This window comes from Sinocyclocheilus grahami, unplaced genomic scaffold (assembly GCF_001515645.1).
Source record: "Sinocyclocheilus grahami isolate Dianchi unplaced genomic scaffold, SAMN03320097.WGS_v1.1 scaffold281.1, whole genome shotgun sequence".
Taxonomy (NCBI): Eukaryota; Metazoa; Chordata; class Actinopteri; order Cypriniformes; family Cyprinidae; genus Sinocyclocheilus; species Sinocyclocheilus grahami.
The window spans coordinates 663,090-674,256 of NW_015505460.1; the positions used below are offsets into that span (position 1 = coordinate 663,090).

The 11,167-nt window shown below is 37.0% G+C and overlaps 2 protein-coding genes across 4 annotated transcripts in view; one reads left to right on the forward strand and one right to left on the reverse strand.

Annotated features, from left to right (window-relative positions):
• The first annotated feature begins 2,529 nt into the window (after nt 1–2,529).
• LOC107600332 (embryonic stem cell-specific 5-hydroxymethylcytosine-binding protein-like) lies at nt 2,530–4,898 on the forward strand. Its single transcript, XM_016292200.1, has 4 exons — nt 2,530–2,748; nt 3,616–3,776; nt 3,871–4,063; nt 4,611–4,898. Exons 1-4 carry the CDS (start codon nt 2,638–2,640, stop codon nt 4,809–4,811), a joined length of 666 nt encoding a protein of 221 aa, XP_016147686.1. The 5' UTR covers nt 2,530–2,637; the 3' UTR covers nt 4,812–4,898.
• A 1,771-nt stretch (nt 4,899–6,669) lies between these two features.
• The window catches only part of LOC107600284 (ras-related protein Rab-7a), a 17,737-nt gene continuing 13,239 nt past the window's right edge, over nt 6,670–11,167 (reverse strand). For all 3 annotated transcript variants that reach the window (XM_016292136.1, XM_016292133.1, XM_016292134.1), the window contains 2 exons: nt 9,223–9,351; nt 6,670–7,319 (listed from right to left, as the gene is read on the reverse strand). In XM_016292136.1, coding sequence (XP_016147622.1) covers nt 7,224–7,319; nt 9,223–9,351 — 225 coding nt within the window. In that variant the 3' untranslated portion in view covers nt 6,670–7,223. The remainder of the gene's footprint in view (nt 7,320–9,222; nt 9,352–11,167) is intronic.

Below are 11,167 nucleotides of genomic sequence, written 5' to 3' on the forward strand. Positions count from 1 at the left end.
AATTGATCAAAATTGACAAAAATGTACACAAGATTTCTCTTTTTTTAAAATAAATGCTTTTAAACTTCCTATTTTACCAAAAAAATATATCTTGTTTTACACGAAAATATAAATAAATGTAACATAAAATATGAATATTATTAAATATTACTACTTAAAAACATAACAATACTATTAAATATAATAAGCACAGCTGTTTTCAACATGGATGATAATAATAATAATAAATGGATCATGTGGCACTAAAGACTGAAGTAATGGCTGATAAAATTCAGCTTTGCCATCACAGGAATAAATTACATTTTAAAATACATGTGCATCTCAAAAAATTTGAATATCGTGAAAAAGTTCTCTTTTTTTTTTGTAACTTGTTTCAAAAAGTGAAGATTCATTACATGTAAAGTAAAACATTTCAAATGTATTTTTTTGTTTTAATTATGTAATTTTGTTTTAATTTTTTTAATTTTGTTTTAATTATGATGATTAGAGCTTACAGCTCACTTATATTCAGTTAGAAAAAAGTTATTGTAATACTGTAAAATTAATATTTCACAGTATTATGATACCTTATACCATTTTTACTGTATTTTTGATCAAATAAATAAAGTTTTGTTGAGACGACTTCTTTCAAAAACATTTAAAATAAAAATCATACAGAAACAACATAAGGGTGAAGAAAAAGACAACATTTTAATTTTGGGGTGAACTGTTCCTTGAAAGCCGTTGTCATAGCGTTGATAGTATTTTGTTACTACACGGTCATTTTGAGTTTTTATATGATTAAAAGAAAATAAAGCTTTTTAAAAAGGTATTGTACATGGAAATATTGGGTTTGTAAATTCATATATGCTGTCGTTTATTTCAGTCCATGTTGAATTAAGTATATTGTAAACAACGTGTATCACATCGCGGTTGCATGTATGTGTTTGAAAATAAAAACGATTTTTTTTTTTTATTATTATTATTATTACTGGATTAGTGTTTTCTATCACCGTTTTTCTGTTTTGTATGCAAAACTTTGATTTGAATTGTTATGATAGGTTGTTCTAACAGAGCCATTCCGTATGTTTACACCATAGACTGTATAAAAGCAGGGTTACACACTTGTTCAGTGAGTGAACAGTATCATCGTTGCTCTCTCTTACATCTTTTACCTCAGAATAAGGACTTGTTGCGCTGGTGTGAATGTCCTTTACGACTTTGTTGTTCGTAGTATGTATTATCTGTTATCGTGTTTGCCAGTTTATGAAGACGCAAACTCTGGGTGTGCAGAAACCGTCTGCAACTGTAGCAGTCCAGCCGCATCACCTCCTGAAAAATAAGCTTTGAGGTGAAGTTTTGAGGTAAAATTAAACGGCGTGCAGCGACCAGTTTTAACGACCCGACAGCTAAAATTCCGCGAAAGAATCGTTCATGTGAGTCGATTCTTGATGAAATGGTAGAACGATTCATGAGGTGGACTGTCGGAGCGGTTGTCGAGTCAACTGAGAACCATCTTCGCACATGCTCGATTTCTAATAAACTGAGTTCCCTTTCATGGGAACTTCGAACTGCGTCCTCTAGGTTCCCCGTAACGACCCCTAGAGGACCCAGTGTCTCGTTCCCTACTCAGGGAACCATGGTTACATAAGTAACCTGAGACGTTCCCTTTCATGGGAACTTCGAACCGCGTCCTATGGGGAAACCTAGAGGACGCAGTGTCTGGTTCCCTACTCAGGGAACCATGGTTACATAAGTAACCTGAGACGAACTGTTTGGCAACCAAGAATTATAAGAAAAGTAAGGAACTTTCATAGCCAAGACATTAGACAATTTCCTTGAACGTCAGAAACCGCGCGATGACATTTTACGTAATGACACAAAAGAATCACTGAATCGCTTTTTCGAACCGTTTGAAAGAACCGATTGGCAGAACTACACCAGTGCATTTAGAAAGTGCTTTGATGGCTTTATGTTGCGATAAGTAAATGCTTTTATGGCAACATTTGGAACAGTGAACACAACCAAAGCTAACCATGAAAAAAAATAATAATAGAAAATTGAAATACTAAGATAAACATAAGAATATTAATTAAAAAAAAGAAAGCGTACAGATTTGTATATCAGCATCTTTATGCAAATAACATAAATGTTGTGAATTGTAAATAAACCAACTAAAAGAGATGGCTTTTGCGTAATGTACAGTAATTTTGCTTTGTTATTTCTGGTTAATTCTAAATAATAAAGGTAAGTGACCTATTTCTATTTTAAAATAAGTAGAAGTGTTTTTTTTTGTGATGCTCATTTAAATTTGTGAATAAAAGTAAGTAATGCATTGTCTAATTTGTGGTGACGTCACGCAGGTTTGGAATGTGCCAGAATGTGCGGGAGAACAGCTTGCACTCTTGTGCTGAATGAGCTCAGTCGTGCGGCTCGCTATCAAGACAACCACACGGGCCCCGATGGAAGGACGGAGACACTGACAAATACTGGCCCTCATACAAGAGTCCTCAGTCCTTCAGCCCTGTACTGGTGTCCAACAGACACTTCAACAAGGCATGTCTAAACATATATGCACAACATTTGTTCTTGAAGAACAGCTGTTTAATTAAGCGCTTTCCATAGGATGCCCCGGTAGATGAGTGCGTGTTGGCAGCGATGCACTGGGATCTCGTCCCGGCGTGGTTCAGAGAGAATGACCCCAGTAAGATGCAGTACAACACCTCTAACTGTGGCAATGAGAGCCTGCTAGAAAAGAAGTCTTACAAGGTACATAAGACACCCTCATTCATCCAGTGAAATCTCATTGGTCCAAAGTTCAGCTCAACATAATAGAGTGCAACAGGAGGTAAAATTCTCATTCATTTTTGTTCCATAGGGAATTTGGTTTTTAACAATAACTTATAAACCACTGAAGACAGACCTTTATGTTATATACTTTCATTGATGCCATCGACCTGCATTATTTCAACATTTTTATTTTTCATTTTAAATAATTATGTTTAATAACAGAATTACTGGTGAAAAACTAAATTACCCATGATCCTGCAGACATCCTACGGAGAGAAAAAAAGGAAAAAATTTTAGCAGCCTCTCCCTCCTGTGAAGCACTGTGGATGATGTTTCACTTCTTGTAATTAAATGCATATTTTCCAATAAACATTATATATACATATATATATATATATATATATATATATATTAAAAATTATGTATAGAAAATTGAATCAGAAAAAAACACTTGTGAAAAAAGGCTCTGTAGCACTCTACTATGTATTAAACATCAAATATATTCTAATATTCTGTGGACAGACATATGACTTGTTGCTGAAAACTTATTGTACGGGACCCTCTTCTGAAAGGACAGCGCTGTGTCATTCTAGCCAATGGCTTCTATGAATGGAGGCAAATGGACAAAGAGAAACATTTACTTTTTACATTTACATTTACCTTTCTTCATTTACTTCCCTCAAAGCCAAGGAGGTCAAGTGCCTAGTCAACAGAATGCACAGAAAACAAAAAGTGACCAAAGTTTGGACCAAGGAGAGGTTAGCCCAAGTCTGACAGTCGTAAGAAGTAAATTTGTTAACTTATGCCTGGCCTTACTCGTCTGTTTATTCCTCCACTTGTCTACAGAGTGATCAGGACGACAGTGACTGGACAGGGTGGCGTCTGCTGACAATAGCAGGGCTCTTTGACTCCTGGACTCCTCCTTGTGGTGGAGAGACATTGTATACTTACACTGTTATTACTGTAGACTCCTCTCCAAACCTTCAAAGTATCCATGACCATGACAGGTTGAGTGCATAAATATGATTCATGGAGTTTTCAGGGTCATACAACTTTTGTACGGAGTCAAAATGAAGCTTGAATTAATGTGTTGTGTAACAGGATGCCGGCTGTGCTGGACAGAGAGGATGAGGTAAGATGGTGGTTGGACTTTGGAGAAGTGAAGTCACTGGAAGCAATGAAATTACTGCAACCAAAGTCCTCCTTAACCTTTCACCCCATCTCCTCATTGGTCAACAATTCCCGCAACAACTCTCCAGAGTGTCTGCAGCCTGTAGACCCCACAGTTGAGAAGGTGAAACGTTTGGTCATTTTTAGAAAACAAATGCACTTAAAACTATTTTTACAATAGTTTATTAATTTGACCTTTATTATTAAATGTAAAAAAATAGTATGGCTTAAAATGACTGTTTATTTCTGTGATGGCAAAGCTGAATTTTCTGCAGCCTTTACTCTTTACTCTTGATTCTTTGATGAATAGTACGTTGAAAAGAACAGCATTTATTTGGAATATAAATATTTTTAACATTATAAATTACTTTACTGTTACTTTTGATAAATTTAATGCATCCTTGCTGAAATTAATTTTCTTTTACCAAAAAATAAAATAAAATAAATTACATTCCCCAAACCTTTGGATGGTAATGTGTTCATATTTTTAAAATGAATTTTCATAGTTTAGGATTTATGTTCTGGATCTGGGACAAGAATAAATGAAATGTATACATTACATACAGTCATTTGAAAAGATCATAAAGATCACAAACCATTATTAAAATCTTTGACACATATGAATGTGAACTTCTTGATTATTTTAAATACTGACCTCCCGCCCCGTCTAGACTGTTCAACCTACAGCCAGCAGTAAAATGATGACGAGCTGGCTGAAAACTGCCTCGCCCACTAAGAGGAAGAATCCTGATGAAGACACTTCAGCTAAAGCACCTGAAGAAAAGTCTGCAGCAGAGAAGCAAACCAAGCCGGCTGGGCCTCTCCTGCAGTGGCTGCTGGGATCGGGTTCCAGAAAGAAACCAAGAACTTGAAAACAGAATCACAATGTTCTTCAGAATGACCAAAAGATTGAAAATGCACCTTGACATGCCTAAAAATGTTTGTTAAAGTAGTAGTTCACCCAAAACTGAAAATTTGCTGAAAATGTACTCACCTCAGGGCCATCCAAGATGTACAGAATATGATGTTTCTTCATCAAAACAGATTTGAAAAAAAAAAGTGCATTACATCACTTGCTCACCAGTGGATCCTGTGCAAGTAAATGGGTGCCAAGAATGACCAAAAGATTGAAAATGCACCTTGACATGCCTAAAAATGTTTGTTAAAGTAGTAGTTCACCCAAAACTGAAAAATTGCTGAAAATGTACTCACCTCAGGGCCATCCAAGATGTACAGAATATGATGTTTCTTCATCAAAACAGATTTGAAAAAAAATGTGCATTACATCACTTGCTCACCAGTGGATCCTGTGCAAGTAAATGGGTGCCGTCAGAATGAGTACACCCGATAAAAACATCACAATAATCTACACAACTTAATTAAGTGAATTAATCAAATAATGTCTTGTGAATTGAAAAACTGCGTGTTTGAAAGAAACAAATGAACTATTATTGAGACATTTTAACTTCTGGCCAAAATACGAGTCCATAATCCGTAATAAGGCTTCCTCCAGTGGAAAAAAACCCACTTGTCCTCTCCCGTAAAAATCCATCAGTATAATTGTTTAGAACTGATTTGGACTGTTTTTGCTTGTGACCAGTGCTTGATCTGTGCTTATTTCTCTCCTGATTCAGACAAGATGACTTTCACCAGAGAAAGCAGTATTATTCTTGGAGGACTTTTATGTTATCCAGCAGCAATGGTTTGAAGTTAAAAACATCTTATTTGGTTTTATTACAGACATGCAGCTTTTCACTTCAGAAGACTTCATTTTGATGGACTGGAGACGTGTGGATTACTGTACTTGTGGATGTTTTTAATCACCCGTTTGAACTCGCATTCTGACGGCACCCATTCACTGCAGAGGATCCATTGATGAGCAAGTAATGTAAGGCTACATTTTTCCAAATCTGTTCTTTCAATGAAAAACAAACTCATCTTTAAGACAGCTAACAGCTCATTTGCCAAGTATTCAGTGTGTAGTAGTATGCATTGTTCATTTTTGATGATTTTATATGATGAAAATTCATGTAACTTATAATAGTTGATTTGTAGACATTTCATTCGTTCATTTCAAATAGTTCCAGTTCACTTCTTAATAACAATGTACAGCAAACACACAAAATACCACAGTTTTATTCAACAACTTAATTTTTATTTCCATTACTTTGAAATACATTTATTTTGAACAATGTATATGCTGTGATTTTTGTTTCATTAAATGTCATGAACAATTCAGTTCTCCCCCAATGTTGTCTAGTTGTGTTTATTTGAATATAATGCAACACAGATAATAATAATAAAAATAATAATGAACAAACAGATGGGAAAAGATCCGAATGATACTGAGCACTTAAATTCTCTACCATCCTGAGCTACTGGTAGAGTCCGGGCAAGATATGAAAGAAAGAAAAAAACAAAAACGACAAGAAATCGTCTACGCCACTGCTTGTTCATGGCAGACTCGCGGTGATTCGGTCATGCTCACATGAGGATTGACGATAAAAAAATACATATAAATACTAATTGTCATAATAGTATGAATAGTAGATCATTTAGATGTAATATCTAAATTTCCCATCGCATGGTTTGCTATTCATATTTTCCTGTTCCATTTTGAGGTCAGCGATTGGGCGTACACTGGATTAATTGACTGCAGTTCTCAGATGTAACAGCGGGGGCAGTGTTAGACCTCCAGTGCTTCGGGACTTCACAAACTGAGGAGCGTTCAGGTTCACGACTTTAAGATGCAAATGTAGCATGCTTTACGCCAGGCCGCCTTATTAATTCAAGCACATTGATGAAGCTGTTGAACATGGTGGGTAGTTATGGTGCCAACGCACGGCTCTGATACACCCCCCATCTTTCAGCGTTCACGTCAAACGTATTCCAATTGCACTGCGGGACTGGATCATAAAAAAGTCTCAAGAGCCATTCAAGTGTTGTGAAGAGTTTCAGTAGGACTTTTTACGTGGGCGAGGCGACAGCTCTGCAGAACCGGTGCGAGGTGTCGGGATTCGTGTACGAAAACGGGTGTCAGATTGAGCCTCTTGAGCATATGTGGGTGTGTGTTTGTGTCAAAGGCTCTGAATGAGAACTGTGAAGGATACTGAATGGGAGGAAGTCTGCTCATCTACAAAGGCCGGTGATTATATCGAGTAAGGGGGAGGGAAGGAGATAAAGGAGAACAGGGGTGAAAGAAAGAATGCAAGAGAGAGAGAGAGAGTGAGGCAGAGACGAGGCCAGAGAGGCTGAGGGTGAAATGTTGCGCCCCCTGGAGGTCCTCAGCAGCTGCAAGTCTCTGCTGATGGCTTGGCTCTATCGTTCCGGTCTAGTTTAATTGGCTCAGGGAACTCATTGTATAACTCCACTTCGGTTTCCTACAAAATAAAAAAAATGGGTACAGATAAGTCCAAAGTATACTTTAGTTTTGACGTAAACACTAAGCATATACATACAGCCAAATCCACAGCCTTTTAAAGTATACGCCATTTGACAGAAACATAGGCACTTGACATTGGTTCATCCTTGTCTCTGATTCCGTTTCTCAGAATAAACTGAATTTTGAGATATAAACTCATAATTGTGAGATAAACTCAGAATTCAGAGGAAAAAGAATTGCATGATAGAAACTCAGAATTCTCGCAATTACGTGAAATTATTTTTATTCCATGGCGGGGAAAAAAACGATTGCGAACAACGCAGAATTTCAAGATGTAAACTCGCAATTGCGAGAAAAAAAGCGCACCTTGTGTTAATAAAAGTTTCATTTCTTCATTTAATACAAGCGAGTTTGTCTTTATTGTTGCCGTTTTCATTGAAAATAAATACATAAATAGAACAATGAACCACAAACTAATAATTTGTTTTAAAAGAGGGAAAATACCTTATTTATTTGGGTTAGCTACAACGGAAGTAGACTATATCCGTCTTATTCATTTTGTTAATAAAAGTTAGATGTTTAATATAGGCCTATGCAAATTTACCACTGTACTATTTTATGGCTGATGTGTTTTAATCAATAGGCTAATAATGAACCACAAACTACGATCGTTTAAAAAAAGGGGGGAAATCCAAAGACTGTTTATTTATTTGTGTTACAAACACATTTTCCTTATTCATATTGTTAATAAAAGTTCAAAGTTTAATATAAGTAAATTTGTCATCGTACTGTTTTATTGTATAGCCTTTTGTATTATTATTAATAATAATAATAATGAGCCACAAACTAAGCATTCGTTTGAAGTAAGGGGAAAATCCAAAAACCTTTTATTTATTTGTTACAACGCGGGTATGTCTTATTCGTTCTGTTAATAATAGTTTTATGTTTAATATAAGCTACTTTGTCATTGTAGTAGGCTATTGCTATGTGTGGGATTTTATTTTTTTCATTAAGAGTAATACTGAATCAACCTTAAGCATTAATTTTGTTCAAGAATATGAAAGATCTAACGTTAAATATCAAAATAAGCGCTGTAGAAGTGAGAATGTTATTATTATTGGTTGCTGCTGAGGTAATAGACGCTCTCGGTCTTTCTCGGTTGTATTTTCGCAGTGGCTGTAGAAATGGTCGCTAATTCTTGATTTGGGTCCGGCACAGACATGTTACAGGTAATAATATGATCAAAAAGTCGTGGCAACAAACGACTTCCTAAGTCAGTTTAAGTTGAAACGACTTTCACAATCAATTTGATTAAACTTAATTCATGTTTTATTGTTGCTTATTGTCACTGTAGGCTTAGGCTATTTTTTTTCTATGCATTTTAATGAATATACAAATTAATAAAATTAGTTTTATTTATTTTTTGTTACTAAATTTTAATACCGCACCCCCAGCCCCCCCGTTTTTTTCTTGGGCTACACGCCAGGGGGTGCTGCAGCACCCCTACTTCCCGCGGTAATGAAAACAGGCTTCTATTTATCACTGTTAAAAATCGTACTTGTTGTACCGGTTTAAACTAGTGCTTGTATCTCTTAACTCGTTACACAACGTTTTGATGTTACCATCTACAGTAGTTTGTTGTTGTTCTGTTTCACGGATTTCTTTTCGACAAAGAAACAACGGGCTTTAGCGGTGTTGGCACGTTGCGTACAATCTAATTAGTGCAAAAAAACCAAGGCGCATATGTGTGCCGAGCGTACATCTTATGCGCAATTAGAAAACTCTTAAATACGTGCATACTATGCGAATGATGAAATTTGCATCAAGTGCACTACTCGTAAGCATACTTTGGGCTTCATCACTTTTATCACCTAACGCAACACGTATTTCAACAAACATACCTGTTTGAGTGCATTGCGCGCGATGGTCTGGAAAGCCTGCTCTACGTTGATGGCCTCCTTTGCACTGGTCTCAAAATACGGGATGTTGTTCTTACTTTGACACCAAGCCTGTGCCCGCTTGGTTGTTACCTGAGGGTGAAAATGTATCACAGAGACTGTGATTAAGGTCATAGGTGCATGATTATATTCAACATGAGAAAATGTGTGTTTGCAAAAGTCTCCACCTTGACACTAGGCAATATGGCTCAGGCAAATTCTTTCCGGCAATTTATCTTTCCGGGAACGAGAAGTTGTAACATTACCAGTAATGTGGTCTGTGTGAACGCAGAACGAGATTACTGGTATGAACATATACAAGTTCAGAACTCGCTGAAATAAGACGTCTACTCTGGGCCAATCACAACATTCTGACGCAGATGACGCAGTTACTCCACACACACTGTGTAGTTTGGTTCGAAGTTACCTAATAAGATGTTTCTGGGCCAAAAGCAGCTGCATAAATGTGAATGTTTAAACATCAACAAAAACACTGACCACGTATACCCCTCCATGTTTACAAACACAACACCGAGATACAGCCGTTAAGAGGTCATTTCTGGTTAATGATGTCACAGAATTTACCGGTATTTTGAAACTGATGTGTGAATGGTGCGTTACCGGTAAAAAGATGGAACGTCGTTGTCTGTGTGAACGGTGCATTTTTGTATTTACCGGTAAAATCGTTCCGGTAATTTTATGGCAATTTACTGGTATTACTGTGTGATGGGACTTATGACTTAAAAACACCTTTTACATGATGAGCATGTTTTAATTGATTTTATTTTCAAAATTGTCAGGGTAATACAATGGTTTCGATATGTGACCCTGGACCACAAAACCAATCTTAAAAGGCACAACATGTAAGATTTTTTTTATTAAAATATCCAAAAACCACTAGAACAGTGTTATATGGGGAAGTTGTGGCCTAATGGTTAGAGAGTCGGACTCGTAACCCAAAAGGTTGTGGGTTCGAGTCTCATACCGGCAGGGATTGTAGGTGGGGGGAGTGAATGTACAGCGCTCTCTCCCACCTTCAATACCACAACTGAGGTGCCCTTGAGGCACCGAACCCCCAACTGGGGGAGTGAATGTACAGCAAAAATGGCTGCCCACTGCTCCGGGTGTGTGTTCACGGTGTGTGTGTGTGTTCACTGCTGTGTGTGTGCACTTTGGATGGGTTAAATGCAGAGCACTAATTCCAAGTATGGGTCACCACACTTGGCCACATGTCACTTCACTTTCACTATATTTTGCTGACTTGTGTACTTACAGTATCCCAAATGTTTCGAAGAATGTTTAAATCCAGACAAATAAGCTATTTTAAATAGTGACACGGAACGTGTCTATAGTGTCATTGTGTCGCCTGCCAATGACGTAATAACTTTGACGTCATTGTTCTTTAGAAAACATGGAAACACCAAAGACGCTTTAATATGTTATGTGTTTTATTAGACGGGTGATGACCGCACAGTGTAGCATTATAACAGAACTTTCAAATGTATCTAGTATGATAAAACAGCGCTGCTATACCTCACATACGCACGACCGGAAAGAGCGGAAGCAGTCGACTGTGGCATAATAAAAGCTCCGCTGCTTTCGAGCCGTACATGTGTCGCGCTCGTTCAGCAGTCTCGTTTCGCTTCGACAGCTTTCAGCCTCACCCTGCTTCATTCTACTACGTTAATAAATCATTAGCTCATCCATGAACATGATTTCTGCCCGCGTCCCGTCGGATTGCATCGGCTGGATGAAGACGACAACTCCCATGATTCCACACTCAGTCACGGCGTATCATTAGGATATTAAGTAAAGATCATGTTCCATGAAGATATTTTGTAAATTTCTTACCGTAAATATATCAAAACGTAATTTTTGATTAGTAATATGCATTGCTAAGAACTTCATT

What these genes read in the sequence shown, in the direction of transcription:
- LOC107600332 (XM_016292200.1), top strand. Translation starts at nt 2,638, where the DNA reads ATGCACTGGGATCTCGTCCCGGCGTGGTTCAGAGAGAATGACCCCAGT. An exon ending in AGTATCCATGACCATGACAG is followed by an intron (nt 3,777 to 3,870) that starts GTTGAGTGCATA and finishes GTTGTGTAACAG; the next exon opens with GATGCCGGCTGTGCTGGACA. An exon ending in TAGACCCCACAGTTGAGAAG is followed by an intron (nt 4,064 to 4,610) that starts GTGAAACGTTTG and finishes CGCCCCGTCTAG; the next exon opens with ACTGTTCAACCTACAGCCAG.